Source organism: Hordeum vulgare, chromosome 6H, assembly GCF_904849725.1.
Source record: "Hordeum vulgare subsp. vulgare chromosome 6H, MorexV3_pseudomolecules_assembly, whole genome shotgun sequence".
Classification (NCBI taxonomy): Eukaryota; Viridiplantae; Streptophyta; class Magnoliopsida; order Poales; family Poaceae; genus Hordeum; species Hordeum vulgare.
Window position 1 is genome coordinate 545,153,785 of NC_058523.1, and position 24,000 is coordinate 545,177,784.

At 44.9% G+C, this 24,000-nt stretch overlaps 2 protein-coding genes across 3 annotated transcripts; both read right to left on the reverse strand.

Annotated features, from left to right (window-relative positions):
* Positions 1-11,117: 11,117 nt before the first annotated feature.
* Positions 11,118-15,927, reverse strand: LOC123402400 (mannose-P-dolichol utilization defect 1 protein homolog 2). Of its 2 annotated transcripts, XM_045096318.1 has the most exons (9): positions 15,633-15,927; positions 15,331-15,530; positions 13,357-13,510; positions 13,160-13,232; positions 12,933-12,999; positions 12,784-12,843; positions 12,515-12,575; positions 12,165-12,206; positions 11,118-11,549 (listed from the first exon to the last, which is right to left on the reverse strand). In XM_045096318.1, the coding sequence occupies exons 2-9, from the start codon at positions 15,508-15,510 to the stop codon at positions 11,446-11,448; spliced, it is 741 nt and encodes a 246-aa protein (XP_044952253.1). In that variant the 5' UTR covers positions 15,511-15,530; positions 15,633-15,927; the 3' UTR covers positions 11,118-11,445. The 2 variants fall into 2 exon arrangements, with proteins under 2 accessions (XP_044952253.1, XP_044952252.1); XM_045096317.1 differs by lacking the exons at positions 15,331-15,530; positions 15,633-15,927 and adding an exon at positions 14,460-14,916.
* A 3,491-nt stretch (positions 15,928-19,418) lies between these two features.
* Positions 19,419-20,764, reverse strand: LOC123404409 (thioredoxin-like protein CDSP32, chloroplastic). The gene has a single exon (XM_045098332.1). The coding sequence runs from the start codon at positions 20,608-20,610 to the stop codon at positions 19,714-19,716; it is 897 nt and encodes a 298-aa protein (XP_044954267.1). The 5' UTR covers positions 20,611-20,764; the 3' UTR covers positions 19,419-19,713.
* Between the last annotated feature and the right edge of the window lie 3,236 nt (positions 20,765-24,000).

Below are 24,000 nucleotides of genomic sequence, written 5' to 3' on the forward strand. Positions count from 1 at the left end.
CGGCAAGTCCGAGGAAACTACGGATCTCCTTGACTGAAGTGGGTGCTACCCATTCGGTGACTGTTGCGACCTTGGCAGGGTCCACTGCTATTCCTTCTCCTGAGATGACGTGTCCGAGGAATCCGACTTCCTTCAACCAAAACTCACATTTGCTAAACTTTGCATACAGCTTATGCTCTCGAAGCTTCTCCAGAACTAGACGCAGATGTTCCTTGTGTTCCTCTTCGTTCTTGGAGAATATCAGTATGTCATCGATGAACACCACGACAAACTTGTCCAAGTATTCCATAAATACCTTGTTCATCAGATTCATAAAATATGCCGGAGCATTAGTCAGTCCAAATGACATGACCATGTACTCATACAAGCCGTACCGAGTGGTGAAGGCTGTCTTGGGTATATCCTGTTCACGAATCTTCAACTGATGATACCCGGATCGATGATCGATCTTTGAGAATACGCGAGCTCCAACTAACTGATCAAACATATCATTGATCATCGGCAAGGGGTACTTGTTCTTGATGGTCACATCGTTCAATGCACGATAATCGACAACCATTCTCAATGACTTGTCCTTCTTTTCAACCAAGAGCACTGGGGCTCCCCAAGGTGAAGAACTTGGGCGAATATACCCTTTGTCCAACAACTCCTTAATTTGCTTCTTGATTTCTATCAAGTCATTTGCGGGCATCCGATAGGGTCTCTTGGATATCGGGGCTGTTCCGGGTAATAGCTCAATCAAGAACTCAATCTCTCTATCAGGTGGCATGCCCGGCAATTCCTCCGGAAATACATCTGGGTACTCCTGTACAATCGGTACTTCCTCCTGGACTACTCCCGTGAGAGAGTTTACTCACTTACTCCGTGTCGGGCGCTGAGACACGTACTTAATCCGCTTCTGCTCGGGGGTGGTGAGCAAAATAGACTTAAGGACACAATCAATATTCCCTTCATACTTGGCCAACCAATCCATGCCTAGGATTACATCCAATCCCTGGGACTCTAATACGATGAGGTCGGTGGGAAAATTATGGTTCCCGATGTTGAGACTCAAAGCATGGCATCCTATCCCGGCTGTCATCGTGTCTCCTGGGGAACTGACCTTAATAGGCTGGCTGAGGGTTCTAGTTGGTAAACTATACTTTTCCACAACTACCCTTGATATGAATGAATGTGTTGCACCAGAATCAAAAAGTACCAATACTGGACGTGAATTTAGCAAAAACTTACCAACCACAATATCGGGGTGATCATAGACCTCTTCAACATCAATGTGGTTCACCTGAGCTCGAGGAAAAGGATTGGGCTTCTTTGCTGCAGAGTTGTCGTTGCCGTTTCCATTTCCCTGCTTGTTCTGGGGACATTCAGTGGCGTAGTGTCCCGTCTTCTGACACTTGAAGCAGGTGATGTGATTCAGATCCTTCTGAGCTGGAGCTGAATGCTGCTGAGTGCCAGTACCGCCATTCTTGAAGTTGTTGTTGTTGCGGTGGTTCCCATTTCCTCCATGGTTGTGGCCTCCATGGTTGTGCACTGGGTGGTTATGTTGGACGTGTCCTCCAAACTTACCGGATCCAGTCCCAGTATTCCCTGAATAGGGGGTGTAGCGAGGCTTCTGCTGAGTGCCGGAGTTGAACTTTCCAATCCCATACTTCCGCTTGCGGTTCTCCATCTGCTGGTGTTTCCCCTCCAAGATGAGGGCCTTATCAACCAGCTCCTGGTAGTTGTTGAAGGTGGCTACAGTCAACTGAATGCTCAGCTCATCATTGAGTCCTTCCAAGAACTTTTCCTGCTTGGCCGCATCATCGGCCACATCTCCAGGTGCATAACGGGCGAGCATGCTGAATTCATCGACATACTGAGCCACAGAGCGATTCCCCTGGCGTAAGTTGCGAAACTCACGCTTCTTTAGACTCATTGCACCAGCTGAGACATGTGCGGTACGGAAGGCTTGCTTGAATTGCTCCCAAGTGACTCCAGCAATGGGGTAAGTGGTGGTGTAGTTCTCCCACCAAGCAGCTGCAGGGCCTTCAAGTTGATGCGCGGCAAAGCGCACCTTCTCAGCTTTAGTACAACCAGCAGTGATAAGTTCACGCTCCATCTTGCGGAGCCAATCATCTGCCACAATGGGCTCAATGCTGCTGGAGAAAGTTGGAGGGTTCAACCTCAGGAAACGGGTGAGATTGTCGGCCTGGGGTGGATGATGGTTGTTGTTATTGTTCTGGTTCTGGATGATCAGCTGCATCAGGGTGTTCTGTTGCTGGATCAACTGGGTGAGTTCCGGCGGAAAGTTGGACTCAGGGGCGCGTCTCGGAGGCATCTGATGTTTGTAGAGGGGTGAGATTAGCATAGAACAATGGTCTAAGAGTAATTACACTACCCATATGAAATGCAACAAACAAGTATCACACCACACATTTTATTCAATACCATCACAAGGTTCACACGGGGATACAAAATTCGATAATCCTAAACATCGGCCTAAAACGTATAACGTTAAAGTAAATTTGGTGGTCTAGTCTAAGTGTCCTCCTTAGAAAAGCATGGTGATGGGTCCTTCGGTGGAGCTTTCTTCATAGTCCTCGTCGTTGCTGATCAAGGGGGCTACGTCACCTTCGGGATGAAGGTTCTCGCCCATGTCCAGTTCCTCCTCCAGGTATGCAACTCGAGTCTTCAGCTTCTCGATCCGCTCCAGAAAGTCCTTCACCTCCAGTTCGTGCTCATAGTGGGCTTCCCGGGCTGCTTCTTCGAGTTCAAGCTCGCGGAGTGACAGTTGCTTGATCTTCCTGGCGTCCTTGATCACACGATGCTCCAGAGTCCCGTTGTGCTTCTCCAAGGTCTGGGCATAAGACAGGAGAGCGTCCTTGGTCTTGCTTGAGATGATTTCTCCGTCTTCGTTTCTCCGGGATACGGTGAATAGGTCTGGTGAAATAGGGCAGCCTTTGTACTCTTCCTTGATACGTCCGAGTGCACAATGGATCCCATGTCCCTTCCGAGAATCCAGTTGGGTGCGATGAACTTGAAATCCACCGGCTCAGTGCGCGGCTCGAATGTCCTTCCGGGAACGTGCACCTCGATCCTGTAGCGTGAATCCTCCGGGTAAGACGAAGTTGGCTTCCCTGTGATAGTCGGCAGAGCAATCCTCAAGTCCTTGGTGATCTGCACCAGCTCCTTTCCGAAAGGCATAGTGGCGTCGGGCTGGCAAAACTCCGTGAACTTAACAGGGGCGAAGGTGGCCATCTAAAACATTGGAAAATTGGAGAGAAGTCAGAAATGATCAGAAGAGAAAATAAAGGATTTATAGACATAAGAGAAAATAGTTTTCTTCCTAAGGCTTTTCCATTCCTAGAGGTTACGTCCTAAGGTCAGCGTGTGCTCTGAATACCATTTCTGTAGTGACCAGACTCAAGACGAGTCAAGCCTCTGGTGTTTCCGTACCATCCCAAGATCATGCTGGTACACACTCAGTACATAATGTATATATTCAAGAGTTCAATCACACAGCTTTATTAATCGAAATCTCATAAAGAGTACTTTATTACAATAAAGGATTACAATAAAGTGGCTGAAGGCCATCTCATGAGATATCTAACGAAGACTAGCGGAAGCATCAGGTAGACGAGTCCATCCGACTCCAAGGGCATGTCGCTGAGCGTAGAACGTAGCCTCACTCCTGGTCGGAAAAGTACTCTGCAACATGATACGTTGCAGCCGTGTAGGTCAGCATATTGAATATGCCGGCAAGTCATCAAAGAGAGGAGTAAATAATAATCAACTATCTCTACATGCATATTTGGCCGGTGGGGCTATGAGTTTTGCATAAAGCCAGTTTTATCCTACAACAAGAGGGGCTGGAAGCAAAATATTACTACATTGTTTGTTGTTAACGAGATGGTTCCGCCAACCAATTCTCGTACCCGAATAGTTATTAACACCCACATCATTATTAATTGTGTCGAGAGTTCAGGGGAAATTCAATGCCTTCGGCTCAAGTTGTCCATGACCGTGGACACGGCTAATCGATTAGGTTGGGCACTCTGCAGAGTTTTGCACACGTTCCCCACAAGATTTGATCGCCTCCGTGTTTGTCCTCGCACTTCAGGGTGTTTGAAGACCGGATGATCAAAACATGGTCTTTCAACGGGTCCCTCTGAATCCCTGTCGGTGACGATCCATTCCTACCGTTCTTCTACATCTGCTAGCACCGCCTGTCCAGAGTCGCCGCGTTGTCCAACCAAGCCAGAGCCCATAATGACTTGTGGTTGTGCAGGTAAACCTTGAGTCTTGAAGTCTCCGCCCGTCTCTTCGAGCCTGGGTGAAGCTTTCCGCAGGATGTCATGGCCTCTCCAGCATCCCGGGCATCCACTGGGTTCTCCAGGGAGCCGATCAACCGTCCTTCACCCAGAGTTGCATTGCGTCCGAGGTCTTGAAAATCTTGTCTTAACCGGTCTTGATTATTTAATCAACCTCGCATCACTCGTGTTATGCACTCAACCGAAAACCCGTCTACTCAAGCATAGCAATAAGAAATTGTCGTCCCGGGGCCAAGTACCTAGGCAGCATGCAAATTGGGCAAAGAAAGGTGAACTACCATGCATCGAAAACATAGGAAAAATAACGTGATCAAAATGACTTGCCTTGATGATAGTTGTCTTGATCGAGCGCTTCTAAGTAACACTCTTCGCACTCCGGATGATCTACCGATACAAACACAAAACACACCATAAGCACTACAATCAAGCAACAAGTAAAAATAACATCACAAGTAAGGATTTGCTAAAGCCTAAGTAAAAGAATACAACACGCGTTACTAAGGCAGAAACTTGTTTCTGTTAAAAACACCAGTAAAAATACTTTAAAATTTTTGAAACTTCTACCACAGTAAGATATAATCACTAGGAAGCAGTAGCAAAAAGAATCAACTCAAAATCATTTTTTAAACTCCTGGAATAGGCAAAACAAGGTTTACACTAAATCTGATCTAACTTATATTTGAAAATTTCAAACATAGACAAATTATATGTTTTTAAAAACTACAGAAAAATTGGAGTCTACTGGAACAAGAATCAATATCATTGGACATCGGGACCAAAAGTTATGGCCAAAAAAAACAGAAACTTTGCTGTTTTTGCAACTAGACAGAAAAAAAGAAGCTAACATGCTAACAGACAGGGGTATACGTGGCGCGCTGTGATAGGCTAAGGGGGTGTTTGCTGCTAACGCTAGGAGCAAACGGCCGAGTTCTAACCGAAACTTGCTGGCTAATGAATAAGTGAAATAAAACCGACGGTTTTCTGAGCTAAACCGAAAAGTTACCCTGCTTCTAATCTACACCATTGAATAAAGATCTAAGGGCAAAACAAGAAAAGGAAAAAAAAAACAGGAGGAGGGCCTCACCGTAGCAGTGGCTGGGCAACTCCGGCGGGGGTGAGGGTCGCCCGCGAGGGGAGGGTCTCCGGTGGTGGTGGCGGGACGGGGAGGCGGCGACGGCTGTCCTCCGGCGAGTGGTGGCGTCGGCGGAGTCGGGGTGGCACTGGGGTGACTGCCCCAGGGGGGGGCGAAGGTGGGGAGCTCGGGCTCCGGTGAGGCTGCGGCAGGGGCTCGGGTGGGCGGCGGCTCGGCGTGGTGGCGGTGGGAACGGGGTGCGGCCGGGGGCTTGGGCTTTTATAGCCGGGGAGGGGTGCGGGGAAGGAAAGGGAGAGTGGTCCGAGAGGATCTCGGGGTTCCAGGGGAGCTCGGGCTGGGGCTCGGGCATGTTAGGAAAGAGAGGAGGGAGAGAGGTGGGGGGTGACCGCAGGGGAGAGGTGTCGGCCAGGGGGGGGCCAGCGGCAGTGGGAGGAGGCGGGGAAGGAAGGGGTAGGGCGGCCGAAATGTAAGGGATTTCGGATCCCATGCCTAGGGGGTGGCGGGCCACTGCCTATACAGCGCCCACGCGGTTGCCTACTAAAAAAAACACTTTCCTATTTAAATATTTTCCGAAACAGAAAAACAAAAGTGAAATAAAAGGAAATAAATCAAATATTTAATATAGATAATTATATACCAAAAAATCAGAAAAATATCCTCTACCCGAATAACATTTTTCCAAAGCAAAAATAAAAACTTTAAAAAATGTTTTTTTCAAAAATTCCCTAAAATGCTTTATTTTCTTTTTGCAAATAAACTTTGTATTTCTTGGCTCCAATATTTCAGAAATTGCCCGCACTTTGGAGGGTCATTTTCCTCCGCTCTCTCTCTTGCGTGCAAGAGAGTGTTTCCCCGGGCATTTCTCGTGTGAGGAAAAATAGAAAATGCAAAAACAAAAGACGAACGAATTCAAGTGCCAACTTTATTACAACCAATATGCATAGATGCTTAGCTACAATGTAAAACATTCCCAATTAGGAAAATTGGGATGTTACAACATAAAATTAACTAACCTTAAAAAATTGGATTAGTTTTGTCCCTAGTAATTTGGTTCGTAGGATATTATAGGAATTCTATAGAATAAGATTTTCCAAAAGAAATCCTTTGAAGCTCTTTGGGTTGGAGAAATGGGTTTTTATATATGGGATAGGAATCAATTCTTCACATTTTTAAATAAAAAAACACATTAGCCTAGACTGAATGAAAAATAATAATATATTATACAGAAAATAAGGGTATCTCGAAGGCGGACCCGCAAACCTCCCGCAATTGTCCGGGCCGCGCTGTCCGGACCGTCGAAGTCATCCAACGTAGTATTGTATCGGTCTAGGACGCGTTCCGGACGTGATTTCTTTCGCAAACCGGAGACAAAAGTGAGGGGGGATTACGGCAGTCCGGACACGAGACACGTTGCTATCCGCCACCCGTGGCTCACCCAAAACCCTTTCCGGACCCCGCGACTTCATCCTCATTATTTTCTCTCCTTCCTTCTTTCTCGCATGCCTTCGTCGCGGCTCCACATCCCCGGCCACCACGCCACACCCCCGCCGGAATTATGCGTCTCCGTCACCCTCCGACGCTCCAGCAGGGCTCCCCACCACCGCTCCTCCATCTCCGTTCAACCCCTGTCCTCCGACCGTCCCACCAAGTACGATCCTTTACTTCTATTCTCATCATGCCCGGGAACTGTTCGATGAATCGTCGGAGCTGAAAGCAGTTGCCCCTTCTTCTTTGTAGCAATGGATTTTGATTTGGAGTACATATACGAGAAGTGATAAGCATTTCTATGCTACAAATCTTTTCATGGAAAAAATATATTGTGATGTTTTCTCCTCTTTCACGGCTCATGAACCACTTGCGAGGCTTGGATGGATGATATGTCTCCAACGTATATATAGTTTTTGATTGTTCCATGATGATATATTATCATTCTACGATACTTTTTGGGATTTACATACCTATTTATAATATTTTTGAGCACTAACCTATTGACCCAGTGCCCAGTGTCAGTTCTTGTTTTCTGCGTGTTTTTTGCTTTGCAGGTTTACCCTACCAAACAAAGTCCAAATGCCATGAAACTTTAGTATGATTTTTTATGGACTATATGAAGACCTGCAAGCATCGGAAGTGGACGAGAGGCCACACGAGGGAGGTACAAGCCAACAGGGCGCGGCCACGCCCTGATGTCTTGTGGCCCCCTGGATGCCTCCCGACTTCCCTGTGTGGCCAATAAATTCACAAATATTCCAAAAACCCTAGGAGCGCTCCCGAAACACTTTTTCCGCCGCCGCAAGTCTCTGTTCCGACGGGAGGCCATCTAAACCTCTGTTTCGGCGATCTGACGGAGGGGAGATCAATCACGGAGGGCTTCTACATCAACCTTGATACCCTCACCATGATGTGTGAGTAGTTCACCACAAACCTATGGGTCCATAGGCAGTACCTAGATGGCAATCTCTCTCTTATGATCTTCAATACCATGTTAATCGCATCTTCACTTTGATCTATCCGATGTAATCACTGTGTATGGTGTGTTTGTTGGGATTCGATGAATTATGGGTTTATGTTCAGATTATTCATGAAAAGTATTTGAGTCACCTCTGACTATTATGATTCTTAATTGCATGACCATCATAGCTTTGTAATGCTCTCCGATCTATTGAGATAGTTTGACCAACTAGATTAATATTTCTTCAATGGGAGTTGTACGTTCTAGTAGGTTCAACCTGCGAATTTCTATATCCCAATAACAGAAGGGGACAAGATGCGTCTTTGTGTTGTTGCTACTAAGGATAAAACGATGGGGTTTATTCATATTAATTGAGTTTACTTTGTCTACATCATGTCATTGTTCTCCAAGCATTACTCTGTTTTTACTTAATATGTAGAGAGGCAATTATAAAAGCGCTCTTGAAGTGGAGTAATAGTAATAGGTGCAGGCAGGAGTCGGCCTATTTATTTATGGATGTGGTGCCTATATACACATAATCATTGCCGTGAAAATCACATAATTATTCACTGTTCTATCAATTGCCCAACAGTAGTTTGTTTACCAATCATATGCCTTTGCCATGAGAGACGCCACTAGGGAACACGACGGCCCCCCGATCTATTCACTTATATATTTAGAAACGCTACTATTACCTTGCTGCCACTATTTGTGTTTTATTTTATTTTGCAATTTACAATTATCAACAATTATCTACACACCTCATTTGCTTGCAAATAACGAGATCAAGGGGATTGACAACCCTCTTACCCGCGTTGGGTGCAAGTTGTTTGTTTCTTTGTGTGCAGTAGCTGAAGACGGTTGAGGATTGGTATTCCTATTAGTTCGATAAACTTTGGTTTCATAACTGAGGGAAATACTTACCCGCATTGTGTTGCGATAACTCGTTCTTCTTTACGGAAAACCCAACGCAGATCACAGTCATCAATGGATAAAGAGGATGTGGGAGCTCAACAATAAGTATAACTATTTGCTTTATACAAACTATGTTCTAATTGCTTTCCACCAGACTATTTGCTTGTACTATTGTGAACTCAGGTATTTGCATGTACTGTTATGAACTAAGCTATTTGCTTGTACTGTTATGAACCAATTTATTTGAAGTATTTGCTATGACCTGTGTTGGATCTAATGTTACATTGTGTGCATGTTGTTGTGGCAGATGGATATTTCCAAAAAGAAGCAAGAAGATAAAGAATTTGAGGTGACCATGGTTGCATTTGTTATGGATGTGGCATCGTCAAGTGTGACACTACCGTATGCACCAAGAAAGTTACATCTTGTTACATGACTCCAATGGGTAGAAGAGAAATAGAAAGATGCAAAAGCTTTCTATGCTATGTTCAGAATGAGGAGGTCAGTGTTTCGCACATTGCATGATCTGCTAGTTCAAAAGTATGGGCTTGACTCAACTTGCAACATATCATCTAAAGAAGCATTGTCACAATTTTGATGGACCATGGGTACATGTCACACCACTGATAATGTTGCAGATCGGTTTGCGCAAAGTGGTTTTGTCATTAACAAAAAAATCCATGAGGTTTTGAAGTGTGTAGACCGCATGACTGGCGATTACATTAGACCAATTGATCCAACTTTCTCTGAACCACACACAGTACTTCAAAAAACAAAGTTTTGGCCTCATTTTCAACATGCTATTGGAGCCATTGATGGAACACAATTAAGGTGATTGTGCCCAAGGAGTTGGAGCCCGAACACAGAAATAGGAAAGGTTACAAAAGTGAAAATGTTATGGCAGTGTGTGCTTTGATATGAGGTTCACTTTTCTTGTTTCCGGATGGCCCGGATCTATTCATGACACACGTGTATGGAACAATGCCATAGTTCGTTATGATCACTTTCCATAAGCCCCGACAGGTAATCTCTCATGTGTCCATATTGTTATATTCAAGATGGTATGTTTTAAATTTCTAATGTCTTATGTTGATGTCCTACTGCAGATAAATATTATCTTATCGACTACGGATATCCAACACTTTTCGAAATCTCAAACTACAATCTTCGAAAAGAACTCGACGATGGACTTAGGAGAATTTTCCAGAATCTGGATTCTGTAGGATCCTGCGTGAAATTTTTTTGGCTTTATAGGAATTGAGATACTACTCACTTTGTATCTAAATAATTGTAGTTGGGGAGAACTAGACTAGTTTTCGCCGACTACAATTATTTAGGTGCAGAGGGGGTACATGGCATCTAACTTTTTATGATTTCACTATTCAAATATGATTTTTCTATTCCTTTGATATTCTTATCCAACCAAATGGGGCCAAGCGTCCCCGACTCCTCCCTAGGCGCGACGAGTCGAGATGATAGTCATTCGGCGAGAGGTGGTGCGCTCGGGGCGTTGGCAGGTGAGATGATAGTTCTGGCCCCCGTGTTGCAATCGCAGGCCGTCGAGCTGCAACATGCACCCGACGCGTCGTCACTCACATGCTCTGCTCGACAGGAGGCCCGAGCGAGCAGGAGGAGGAGCTCACGACAGAGAGCTCGGACAAAGCCCTCCAGATGAACCTCCATCAACGTCGTGTTCCGTCAGAAAAGCCCTCGGTTGAAGCATTGGGTGGGTCGAGACCGGCGCCGGCACGCGCTCGCTCTCTCGTACAAGCTTCCGTCCGTCCGTGCATGCATGTTGGGTCGATGGCGTCGCGCCATGGCCGCGCGGCCCTCGCCGGTGCACCCGCCGCTGCTCTCTACCTCTCCCAACGCGTGTTTGTGTTGTGCGACTGCGTGCGTGCGTCATCGGCAATCCTCGCCGTGCCGCAGCTCCCCGGACGGTTGCATCGCGTACGTGCGCCGACGCAAGCTCCGCTTCAGTCTCCTGCTCCTGTTGCTTGGCACGCGGCAACTGCTTGCTCCACTCCAGTCTCCTGTTGCTTGGCACGCGGCAACTGCTCGACGAAATGCCAGACCAGAGTTGAAAATTGGGATCAAAAGGAAGAAGATTGCCACCTGGACAATGGCCAGTCAAACGCATGCCAAGTCAGCATCAAAAGCATGCCAAGTCAGCATCAAAACGATGCCAGGTCAGAACCAAAACTAGTTTTGAAGAAGATTGCCACCTGGGCTTCCTCGTCCGCTTGTAGCAGAGGAGGGCGACACGTCGTCGCCGGGGCCGTGCCTAGCTAAATTATTCCATTGTCTTGAATTTATACTTGGAAAAGAAAATAACAGTACATAGCCGGGGTGAACGCCAAATTGGGCAGAATTGCTAAAAACAACAAATAATATTCAAACATAAAAAAATAGATATACACCTTTTCTAGCATCATTAAACAGTTGCACAGAGTAAACTAACCAAGGTGGCAATTGAAAACTACACAGCCAGTCAGTTTACCCCACTTCCAAAAATTACAAACCAAGAAATATCCTATTGTTTCATCGTCACTCGAGTCTGCATGAATTTTCTCCCTACTGTTCTTGTCATGCCCCAAAGCCTGCAGGTAAGTGGCGCATGTTGCTCCAAGAATAGCCCTGGAGCAAAATTGTAAACCACCAGCAAGAGTTCTCGTGCCCTATTCTTCTTTCTTCGCTTTCTTCGGCACGGGCTTTTGGTACATCGCTATCTGACTCAAGATCGTACCGTTTGTCACGATGCCGATTACAGAGCCCATAAGTACTTTCCAGGAGTCAAGGGATCCAGAGGAGTACAGCAAAGGGAAAAACAAATATATCAAGCAGACATATCCCAATCATAGTACTTCCTCCGTCTCAAAATAAGTGTCTTAAGCTTAGTATAAATTTATACTAGAGTTAGTATAAAGTTGAGACGGTTATTTTGGGACGGAGGGAGTATTATGTATGTGTCACTGAAACTAGTAGCCATATTCTTTTAATAATAACCCACCATCTATGCATTCTTCCAAATCAACTTCAAACTAACAGGACTTCAAATGAACGAACAAGCAACAAAACTTAATATAGGTTCAATAACAACTTTGGTTGGCCTAGAGCTGGACTAATCATGTATAATAAGGGGAAATAGGGCATATTGCTAATAAGGACTATATACGGATGCATATAGACGTATTTTAGAGTGTAGATTCACTCATTTTGCTCCGTATGTAGTTCATATTTGAAATCTCTAAAAAGACTTATATTTAGAAACGGAGGGAGTACATACCACTACACCATACAACAGTTAACTTGTTAAGAAGCAAATCAAAAAACAGCTACATAAAAAAGAGATGCTCATCAGGTGAAGTAATGAACTATAATCAGACTCAAAGGATACCACTTAACGGAGTCTTCTCCTGGATGCTGGTAAAAACTCTTACTGCAACAGAAAGGAGCATTAAGAATTAGCCAGCTTTCAACACTCCATACAAGGGGAAAGTTTCACATATGAGTACAACTTGATGAACAAAACCAATACTATTTACCTAAACTAAAGGTCAAAAGTACTTTGTCAAATAAGAATATGAACTGATTCAAGTCATAACCATATTCTTTGCAGTATAATGTATTAAGAAAATTAAAGGTGCTAAATATTGTTTAGTTTTAGACAATAACATCAGACTGAAAAGGAAATGCAATCCAATAAAATGAAGGCCTGAAAATTTATTGCCAACTATTCCAACTTACCAAGGGAACCAGCAAAGTTCATGAAAGAAGTCAGGAAGCTCAACTCGCCAGTGCTCTTATTCTGCAGAACACCAACAACCATTCTATATTCAAACTCAACTCTTAAGATAAAAAAGAAGGTTCTAGAACAGTGCTAGTAAAAGAAGGTTACAGTAAAGTGCTAGTTAATGGCATATGATGGTCCCCTTATGCATTGATAAAAAAACTTTCTACAATAATTGACCAATCATATAGCTAGGTGTAGATGTAACAGAAAATAAAGGCCGTACTGTGAAATTTTTCCATATTTGCGGCACTCTAGCACAGAAGAAGATGGCATGCTGTGAAGCCTGCAAAACGTACAAGTCCCAGAATCAAAATACGAGATCATACGAAACTTTTCAAGTGTACACAAAATAAAATACCACTTTCTACTTACATAAAGGATTTCAAAAAGACCTGGATCAATTTTTCCAGCCAAAACAGTCGGAGCTAGTCCACAATATCTAAACAACCATTGCTTAGGAAAAGCAGGTAAAATAAATACGAAATCAGCACAGTGTTACTGAAACTGAGTGCTTTGTCAACATTTCCCATTTGTATTTCCATACTGTTGCTGATGGTACCTAAGAAAAACTATAATAAATTCCTGGACAACAAGGATACAGCAAAGCTTTCATCCATGTTTTGCTTCCCATTGGTGGCGAGTAATAGTAAATGATTCCAATCAAGATAATTGCTGCAAGCAAAACAGATGTAGGTTAAAAAGATCGGTGAATAGTTTCTATGCAGCTTTACAAATAGAAAAGAGATTAGTGCTACTTCACCCACTGTTCATTTATGACATTAGGCCAAAGACAAACCTTGGATCAGCAGAAAAGCTAGCTCTCCATAAGCTGAAAAGGGCAGTCCTTTGTGAATACAATATGCCAGAGCAATTGTGTAGCCAATGAGCTCCAGCTCAAAGGAGGCTACACTAAGTCCTCTAACACTTCTATGCTTCAAAATCTTTAGTATCTGCAACAGAAAAGTTCAGTCAAAGAAGAACATCGAAAAAAGAAGACTGTCTACAGTACACCAAAGCAAATTCACACAAATGATCAACAGAAAAAGAAATCTTGTGATTGAAATCTTAAAAGCGCTTATACATACAATTTCCTGAAAAAGCCAGGTCCAGATTCATTCAGTATGAAGACATGGATGTGATTCTGTAGGATACATTTGTTTCCAACATGTGATCTTAAATCCCAACTCTTATGAAGACCACAACTCATGTTATCATGTTCACCTTCATGAGAGGATGAAAATTAACTAACGAATCATTATATGAGCCTCATAATTCCACAGGCTTCTACGTACTGTAATCCTCATTTTAAGATCTCGCACCAACTACATCAGCAGTTCAGCACCATACACTAAATGCTCTAAGAACATCTCAATCACTACACATCTCTACATGATACTCAAAAGATAAAACGTTGCTAGATTACTATACTCTGTGATTATCTGCAATGCTTGGTTGATTAAATAAGCATACAAAAATATGTCAGGCAGTTTACTACCAGTCTACAAGCATCCATCTGAAGCGCAACAAAGCCTGCAACCCTTTCTGGTATTGTCATAATCCATGTGTTGTGTGTGTACAGCAAACTCTCATACTGAACTTGTGCAATACTCATAAACTAAAAGTACACTTTGATGATCCCCCCACGAGGCAAGGTTTGGTGGTCGATCTTTGGAATTGCAAGGGTTGATGACACGAGGTTGGTAAAATAACAAGAATCGTGCCAAACCACAACAAAATGGCAAGCAACACCGCAGACATTCCTTCATCTTAATTCATTTCCAAAATTAGGCACGGCAACACAACATAAAAGAGCAAGCTACCTGCCAGGGGAAGATGTGAAGAAGTAAACGGCTCCACGACTCAAACTAGTTTTTAATTTATGACACTAGATACAGGCACCTGAGGGAGCTTGATGACAGTAGATCCAGCAATGATGAAGTACCCAAGGGCTGTCGACAAGAATGGTAGCAGGGAGTCCCTGGAAGGGATCTTAGCACCCAGCGATGCTGACCAGATGTACCCTATGTCCGTGCCAAAGATTTTCAGTGGTGCCCCACTGGCTGATATCCTTCCGTTGCTCATCTCCAGGTTCTCCAAAATTCGGAAACCCGGGAGCAATCGGGTCCCTGTTGAAGGCTTCGTCACGCAGCAAGCCATCAAGGATGAAGGTTCCCTTGAAAGTTTTAGGATGAGAGCTGTGGGGGCTGTAGAGCATGTTTTTCTGTCAACTGGACAGGGTTGCAATGAACTACTGGTGGTGGGAGAGCAGAGCATGTGGCACCCTGGAAACATGCTCGCTAATCAATTTCTAGATTCAAGCAAAGCGGCTGTGAAGTGAGACCTGAAAATGCCTCAGAGGGTGGAGGATTATGTTTCTCATGGGCTAGAGAGGATTTGCAACATCCACAACCTACACACTAACAATCACAAGGATCACACGACCATGGAGCAAACAAACAAAGAATTCCACCGGTGGCTTCTCGCTTCGTTGGTTTTATGCACACAATCTAGCAAAGGGGCATTGCCATGCCGTGCCAAGGATTCAACAAGGCCAGGCGACCAAACAAACAGCCCTTTATATGTGCAATTTTGCACGCCATGCTCACGTAAAGAACCTGAGATCCTCTCACGCCCACGGACTCACCCACCCACCCACCACCAGACGAGTTCACATGGCACAATAATCTACTACGAGTGACCAATGCTGTAAGTAATGTCGAGAAATCACCAAGTAAGGGCGGGCAATAAAAAGGCGAGAAGGGAACCGGACCTGCGGGAGCTTGACGGTGGTGGAGGCGGCAACGATGCAGTAGCCGAGGAGCTTGGAGACGAGCGGGAGCAGGCACTGTTTCTCCGGGATCTTGGCGTCCGCCAGCGCCGAGAGGACGCAGCCGAAGTTCATGCCCAGGATCTCCAGCTCCATCGTCTCCAGATTCGCCGACCACGCCATGCCGATCTCAGCTCCCCAATCTACGGCCAGCAATCACCCAATACAGAAATCAGAAGGGGGAGAATTTAACGAAACAGAGGGTGCTCCGGGCAGGAGGGAGCGGGGGGGTGAGGGTCGCTGACCTGCTCCGGTCGGCGTCGCGGAGCAGCTCCAGCCGGCGGCGCGGGAGGGGTCCCGGCTGAAGGTGCGGCGTACCAACGGGGAGGGCAGCGCGGCGACGGAGGGCCGTCCGGAGGAGCCGCGAGGCACCGGTAACCCTAGGACCGGCGGCGGCGGCGGCGTCGGCGGCGAGTTGCTCTTTTATTTTATTTTTATGATGACGTGCGCGTGGGGGCTGCCTGTTGGGCCGCTGGAGTAGGAGGGATACGTTGGCGTCACGCGAGTGGATACCAGAAACTGAACGGAACGCTTTCACTTGGGCTGGGGGTGGCGTGGTGGGTAAAAACACCACAACTAATCTAGTTCGTTTATTGTTATTACAATTAGGCCCTTAAGGCTTCGTTTGGCGCTAGGGGTTTGGGGAGGAGGGGATTTGGTGAATTCCTTCGTTCCACCCAATCCTCTCAAATCCTCGGGGTTTTGCTTCCACCGGTCCATCGAGGAGGATCCTGAAACACATGGATAGGAAGGGATTGAAGGGGAACGGAGGGGATTCGGCTAAGCAAACCCCTCTTACCAAATGGGCGCCCGTGGTTCTGTGAGGTTTCTGACCCTCTCGGGGATTTTCCTCTCGAAACCTCCTGAATCCCTCCTTGCCAAACGAGCCCTAAGTGGTTTTTGACAGGATTTCAAGTGGTTTTGGGTAATTGCTGCTGACTCGGCATATGACGTGTCCATGCATCCTGGGTGTGATTACACGAAACCACTCAGGCTAGTCATACTGAGAGTAACATAAGGCATGTACAATGGTGGCATATGAATACAGATGCTCCATGATAAAAAGTAGTTTCAGACATTTATATTTTTTTCTCCAATGCAAGATACCATCAGGGTGTCTCATTAAAAAATAAAAATAAAAATAAAGACTCTAATACATGCATCTCAACTTTCCACTCTAATTTTTCAGCTTTTTACATGGACCACATATTTTCTCTTCAAACACCCGCCTCCTGCATAGGATCCCGCTTCCTTATCTGAACCTACTTTTTTCTTACATCCGATCCTACATAACATACGGGGCATCACCCTGAGACTATGCATTGTACATACCCTAAGTAGTAACGTATATGTCACATAAGCAAAGAATGATGATGTGACAGGTAGTTAACGAGAAGAGAGATAAATAGAGTAACATAATACTATGTTACCATTGCATAACGCTCCCCACTGCAAAATGAGACTACAAAGTAATAAATAAAGTCATCTATGTTACCACATCTATGACACTGCCCGCTATGAAAGTAGTAACATAGACTAGTAACATGCTCCCCACTATGACTAGCCTCAAGCTCGCCACTGCTATGCATGTCGGCCACCTCTGACTTGCACCGTCGCGTCATATGCCAAGTCAGTTTGAACAGTCAGGATCAATTACACAAAAACACTTGACATCCTCTCCAAAACCACTCGAGGGCCTAATTGGTCTGGTATTGCAGAGTATGGGGAGGTAATTTAACCAGTTTTACACTTTGGGGGAATTTAATCCAACTAGAGGGACTAGGGGGGAGGGGGTAAAAACACAAAGGCCCACGAACTTGTTGATGACTGCTTATATTGATGCCATGAAGTATATGATGCAACAAAGGGAATACATGTGGCATTTTCCCCTTTTACCTTGAAAATGAGCATAATGGGTTATTATGTGGACCAAGCAGTAATTTGTGATATCTTTCCTTTCCCCGAGAATCTCCTATTTGTTTTCAAGAATGAATGAGGTGATATGGTGAAGATTCCTTTCCAACCACTCTCTTCCAAGAGATGCTAAGAAAAATGTACTTGGAGCCACTCCTAAGGCGGTGAAGAAAAAAAATAGGCAAAGGTATCTCTCCCAAAGCATGTTGCTCCTATTATAGTTGTGCCTGATGAGATACCATCACAATCAGAAAGTTTGAATATTAGTAAGTAGCTTGATCATGTTGATTTTCTTGCTTCCGAGCTTTGTGATTCTCATCATATTGCTTGTGAATGTTGCAATTATATTGGTCACTTCGATTTTCAATGCATTCACAATCCTGATCCTGTTGAAGCTAAGTATTATTATAATAAGGGATTTTGGTTTTTTTTTCTTGAGCTAGTTGAAGAATTTACACTTTATTTTGGGTGTAAAGAATAATTAGTGAAAATTAGAAAGCTTAAAAGTTGCCCTTTCATAGAAATAAGTAATAGTGAGGTTCACCCTATCTATTAGTATTGTCTGGAGAATTGTCTTGATAATATCCTGGTGGTTGAATATGGAGAAAGCGAGCATTCAATCACTAAAAGATACTCCCTTCTTTCACAAAATGTAAGATGTTTTGAATATTTCAATATGGTCTACATACAGACTAAAGTGAGTTAACAAACACGCTAAAACGTGTCTATATACATCTGATTCACAAAAAGGTTTGAATATCTTATATTTGTAAACGGTGGCAGTAATTTGCTTGAGTAACATACAACTATGAAGGAAAAAAAACTTTCGCGAAACTACTTACACTCTTGAGATTTTCTTGTACCAACTTGGAGGAAAATGATAATAATTATTGAACCCCGAGTTGTCTTTTTTGCTGAGAGCTGGTCAGATGTCCAAATAAGTTAGGATTTAAAGCGAACCTCAGGCGTCAAATTATCTACCACGCAAAAAAATAGAATTTTTTTTTATTTTTTTACTATTTGTTTGAAAAAAATTCCGTCCACGCGGATTTAGCTGAGCTCGGGAGCCAAATCGCCGCATTCCCTTCTATAAATACTACATGAGTCGGGCCTTTGTCCACTCTCCTCTCTTACGCCCGAAGCTGCAGAAGTGGCAGGGGGAGGCTCAAAGGAGGGGAGGACGGCAAATCGTCAAACGGCACGAAGGCAAGCCTTGTCTCTCTATTTACCGCTTCGGTGCATTTTTTTACTGCTTAATTACAAACAAATGTAAATGTGATCTACATGTGTGTGATACATGCAACCAACCCATATATTATCAATACAAAATCTAATGCAAAAAGTAACTTAAAAGTAACATGCATGAATTAATGATGTGGTGCTTGCATGCATAGAGTAATGAATTACATGCATGAGTTGCCATATGACATACTTGCATCTTTTGAAAAAATAGCTAATGGATCGTAGCTATTTAAAAATAGAAAATTGTCTAAATACGAACCTAGCATCCATCAATTGATGCCGCTGCAGTAACACAGGAGTAATTCTATCTGCACTCTTTTCCTTTTGGCCAAATTCATAATAAATATAAGAGCATCTTCAACGGCAGCGCAAAAAATTCGCGCCCAATAAATTTTTTAGCGCGTCACTGTAGCAGTTTTGAAGCGCGGAGACCGGAGCATCTTCAACAGACGTGCGCTAGTGCGGCGCCCAATCCAGTCTGATCTAGCGGTCCCATCTGCAGCAGCTCAGAGTTTGCTGCGCGCGCAAGCCGGCGCACCAAATATGATGCGCGCGATAGCGTTTTTGAGCGCGCGCGCAGTGTTTTGCAGGTTTTGCTGGAGCAGTCCGGCGTTCAAAAAACGGATCTTTCAACGCACGGAGCAGTTTTTGAACGCCCGTTGAAGATGCTCTAAGAGCGTTTATATATAGATCACTAAAGTACATAAAGTATTGTACGTAGTACTGGGATTTACGGTTAACTCTCGGTAGCCGAATTAACCTTGGCAAGGGCAAACCTCAAGTTTCCGTACGCTATTTCCCGAGCCACTATGACCGTAGAAGAAACATGGAAACAGAAATTCGGTGTGATAACTGTAGGTAGAGGGCAAGGGAAATCTCTGAACATTACAGTAAACATTTTATATATAAACTTACAGTTTGTACTCCAAAATTCTATTGCTGCTACAGCCGTATGTGATTGTAATAATACTGGATATATAAGCATAAACATTAATTGTCTAAATTGAACCTATATACGTATATAGCAACGATTGATGCCGCCAGTAACAGGAGCGCGTACTCCTTTACTTTTGGCCAAATTCACAAGGGAGTAATTCTATGTGCTGCGCCTGCATGTGTGGGATGAAAATCCAACTTAATTATTCCGGCTGGTGAGATGCCTTGGTGGGTTCAGTATGTGACCCTGACGCCCTGGTATCTGAGGATCTCGCCGATGAGCTCGCCCTTGCCGGAGCCGACGTAGCGGCCGACGATCTTGTTGTCCCTGATGAAGAGGAAGGTGGGCACCTCCACGACCTCCATGTCCTTGAGGAAGTCCATGCAGGCATCGTTCTCGTCGCCGTTCATGCGCGCGAAGACGGTTGTGTCGGCCATGGAGCGGGACAGCTTGACCACGGTGGGGTAGACCTTGACGCAGGGCCCGCAGTGCTTGAGCCCGACGTCCAGCACCAGCAGCTTCCCGCCCTCGCCGCTGTTCTCCGCCATGAGCGCCTCCACGTCGGCCCGGCTGTGCAGCTGCACGACGCCGGCGTGGTTGTCGCCGTAGTAGAGCACGTCGCCGGCGAGCTGGTCGGGGCCGATGCCTTCCTCCTCGTGCACCTTCTCGGTGCCCTTGTAGAAGGAGAAGTGCGGCACCTGGGTGATGCCCTCCCGCTTGCACAGCTCCCGCGTGGCGTCCGACTCGTCGCCCATGACCAGGAGGAAGTCCACGTCGCCGCAGGTGCGGCTCAGGTCCACCATGCACGGGTAGATGCGCTTGCTGTTCACGCTGTGGCTCGCCGCGAACTCCACCACCACCAGCCGGTTCTTGGCCTTCTGAAGCGCGCCGTCGAACTCCTCCGCGCTGTGCACCTGCACCACGCGCTCGTCCTTGTCGCCCGACTTGGCCTTCTCCTTCTCCGCACCGGACACCGCCGCCCGCGGCCGCGCCACCACGCGCCGCCTCTGCGCCGTCGCCGGCAGGAACCTGACCTTGCTGCTGCCGCCGCCGCTCACAGGCGTCACGCTAAGGCTGGCTGTGGCGGTGGAGCCAGCAAGGTGCCCAAGAAGCTGTGGGGTGGACGCCATTGATGCACTAACCGGCCGTGCTTAATCGAGCAGCAATCGAGAGAAGATGGCGGCGAGCGAGCACTCCTGCTGACTGGCTGCTGCTAGAGAGAAGGGGGAGGAAGGCTTGAAGAATAGGATGAGAGGGGGGTTGGCTTCCAATCAAAACCCATCCACTCAAGATGGTTTGTGGCTGGTGTTTCATTCAGCTTAGATTTTTATCTGTTTCTTCGTGATACCACACACCTCAATCTGATTTCTTTTCCCTGCCGGCCTAGTCATGGCCACAACTAATTTGCTTTCAACTCTCGGGTGATCTGGGGTTTACTGGCCGGGAGGTTTTCATATTTTGATTGACTGAGATTTGATACAATTTCGAAAATATCACCGAGATGCCGAACTCTCTACCAAACACCTGGCAAAACTAAACTGGGGATCATTGAAAGCGTCACAAGCGCCTGCGAAATATCACCGGCCGAATCTGTTTCCTGTCCACCAGTTCACACTTTGCAATAACCTTCTGAAGTTGACTTATACCTTTGTAATATATAGAGCTTTCGATTCGTATCCAAAATATCATACACGCACTGCCATATATCGAGGACGTTATTTAGTTGAATATCACAACATTTTCAGTACAGAAGATGCAACATAAGAGATATTGTTGACTATATTTGCAATTCTTCGGTTAATCAAAGCTAGAAATAAATCATGAGTATGGCATTGGCAGTATTAATTCCGTATTGATACTTAGTCACGTAAGCATGTACTCCCTCCGTTCCTAAATATAAGTCTTTTTAGAGGTTTCACTAATAGAATACATACGGATGTATATAGACATACTCTAGAGTGTACATTCAATCATTTTGTTCCGTATGTAGACCTTTAATGAAATCGCTTAAAAGACTTATATTTAGGAACAGAGGAAGTAGGAGGCATATAGCAGAAAAATCTATGTAAATAAATAGTATGGCCAACACAAAAATAAACAAGAGAGGGATAAATGAGTTATACCCTCTAGTTGGTCAGGTCAAAGCAGCGGCAGTGGCAACAACAACGGTGTCCTTGGTAACCTTCTTCTCCGCATCGAGCTTCTAAACATCAGTGGACATGTGTAAGCCCCTTTAATGGTTTTGAAGTATTGAAGACAAATTAGTTAAGGGACTAATGTGTTGTCGAATGTACACATGTATTATAGTACCTGAAGAGTTTGGTTTACACGACGAAAGACGACCCCTGAAAATGTATTTTTTTCAAGTGAAGACTTTGGTGCTCTTCGTGAAGGAATTGAAATGAGGAATACGGTGTGACCTTGAAGAAATTGAAGCGGGGACTTGAAGCTTGAATACTTTCATTTTCATAGTTAATTTCTTCTTTTCTTGAGTCATGGGAAACACTATATTGTTAAAAGGAGTCTAGGCAAAGTATAGACGTATTTCCAAGTGATGCTCAAATACTACATTCCTAATCCTTCGAGTGAAACTTTTGAAAATCTCTTACAATGCAGACAAGTTCTTTAGTGACAAATATGAAGTTTTTCTGGTCGCTGATGACTTTAATCTAACCGAGGAGTTAGAATTTCGCCAGTGCGAATTGCCTATCGTGAGGAAATTGATAGGCCTCAGGAATTTGTAAGTTCAAATTTTTGACCGTTTTTGTGCTTAGCATCAACTCTTCAAAGGATCTTATCCTCACAACAAACATGTTATTAGGGGCATTTATGTCATATCATGTCGGGTTGCCCCATGACCATAAGTAGCCGCCCCACAACCACTAGATGGTTGGCTGCTTAGTTAGAGTGTCATTTACAACAACCCTTCCTCTTATGACTTAGAGAGAAAGCTAAGTGAGGAAAAAAACATACACTTAAGGCCTCGAAGTGATTGAGCATCACTAAAGAAATTGGCCTCTATGGAACAGACTGTGTATCTTCCACACGATTAGGTGTCGTGGTCTAGAGGATCCAAGAGTACTTGTGGATTGCCGAGTGATACGTTCATTTTGCATCATGTTTTGTTACTGTTATTTTTAAGGGTTTTATGCATTATATCACTTGGTGGAGTAATTCTAACGCATTTTCTCTCATAATATGCAAGGTTTACAACAAGAGGGAGAGTGTCGGCACATGGAATTCTGGACCTGAAAAAGCTATGTCAAAGATACCTATTCTGCACATCTCCAAATGGGTTGAAACTTCACGGAGATTTATTTTGGAATAAATAAAAAATACTGGAGGAAATAAATACTAGGGGGGGCTACCAGGTGCCCACTAGGCACTAGGGCGCGCCAGCCCCCTGGCGCGGTCTGGTGGTTAGTGGCCCCCCTCGCCCACCTCTAGCGACCATCTTCTGGTATAAATTGTCTTTTGACCCGGAAAAAATCAGGAGAGGACTTTCGGGACAAAGCGCCGCCGTCTCGAGGCAGAATCTAGGCAGGAGCACTTTTACCCTCTGGTGGAGCGACTCCGCCGGAGGAACTTCCCTCCCGAAGGGGGAAATCAAAGCCATCATCATGGTAGTTGTGCTGAAAAACGCGTTAGTCCGAATTAGTTTTATTCAAATCATGCAAATTAGAGTCCAAAACAAGAGCAAAAGCGTTAGTAAAAGTACATACGATGAAGACGTATCAACTCCCCCAAGCTTAACCCATTGCTTGTTCTCAAGCAATTCTGTTGACAAACTGAAAGTGATAAAGAAAAACTTTACAAACCACTAGTGGGGACGGGGCCTTTAGCCCCGGCCCGTAAGGGGCTTTAGTCCCGGTTCACCAACCGGGACTAAAGGGGCGGGACTAAAGGCCTAACCTTTAGTCCCGGCCCTGTTCCAAGCCGGGACTAAAGGTGCTCCACGTGGGCGCCTCGTAGCGCCCTTAGGGGCAGGCCCTTTAGTCCCGGTTCGTTACACGGACCGGGACTAAAGAGTTTCAGATTTTGTTTATTTTTGGGTTTTAGGGTTTTAGGGTTTAGGTGTTCGGGAGATTAACGTGATGCTTCGTTTGCTATTCGGGAATTAGTTTTCATATAATTCTAAATAGAAATAATTATGCATATATATATATAAGATTAACTTATCTTACAAGCGAGCATATATATACAATTATATGGAGATCTGAATTATCGGGACTAGAGCCCGTCTATTCGATTACATGGACGAACATCAGTAATGGCCCCTAGCTACACTAAATCATCCTTTGTCATCTATAGCTTCCGTCCTCAGAAAGGTCGCAAGCTCCTCTGCAACAGCAATCGCCCGTTGCTCTGGTAGGACCTTCTCCCTCATGGTCGTGTACTATATAAGAAGAGGAGATGAATATGAATATCAATCATGATAACAAAGAATGACGGGTAAAAATAGAGGTGTGAATGTTCATTGCTTACGTCGAATCTGTGATCCTTGTGCTCAGAGGTAAACG

Bases quoted from the DNA above. Each gene is read 5' to 3' on its own strand.
- LOC123402400 (XM_045096317.1), bottom strand. From the start codon at position 14,852: ATGTTTCCAGGGTGCCACATGCTCTGCTCTCCCACCACCAGTAGTTCA. The intron at 12,844-12,932 runs GTAAGTAGAAAG...TACGTTTTGCAG, and splicing joins GTCTTTTTGAAATCCTTTAT to GCTTCACAGCATGCCATCTT. The intron at 11,550-12,164 runs GTATCCTTTGAG...ACTCCTGGAAAG, and splicing joins GGAGAAGACTCCGTTAAGTG to TACTTATGGGCTCTGTAATC.
- LOC123404409 (XM_045098332.1), bottom strand. From the start codon at position 20,610: ATGGCGTCCACCCCACAGCTTCTTGGGCACCTTGCTGGCTCCACCGCC.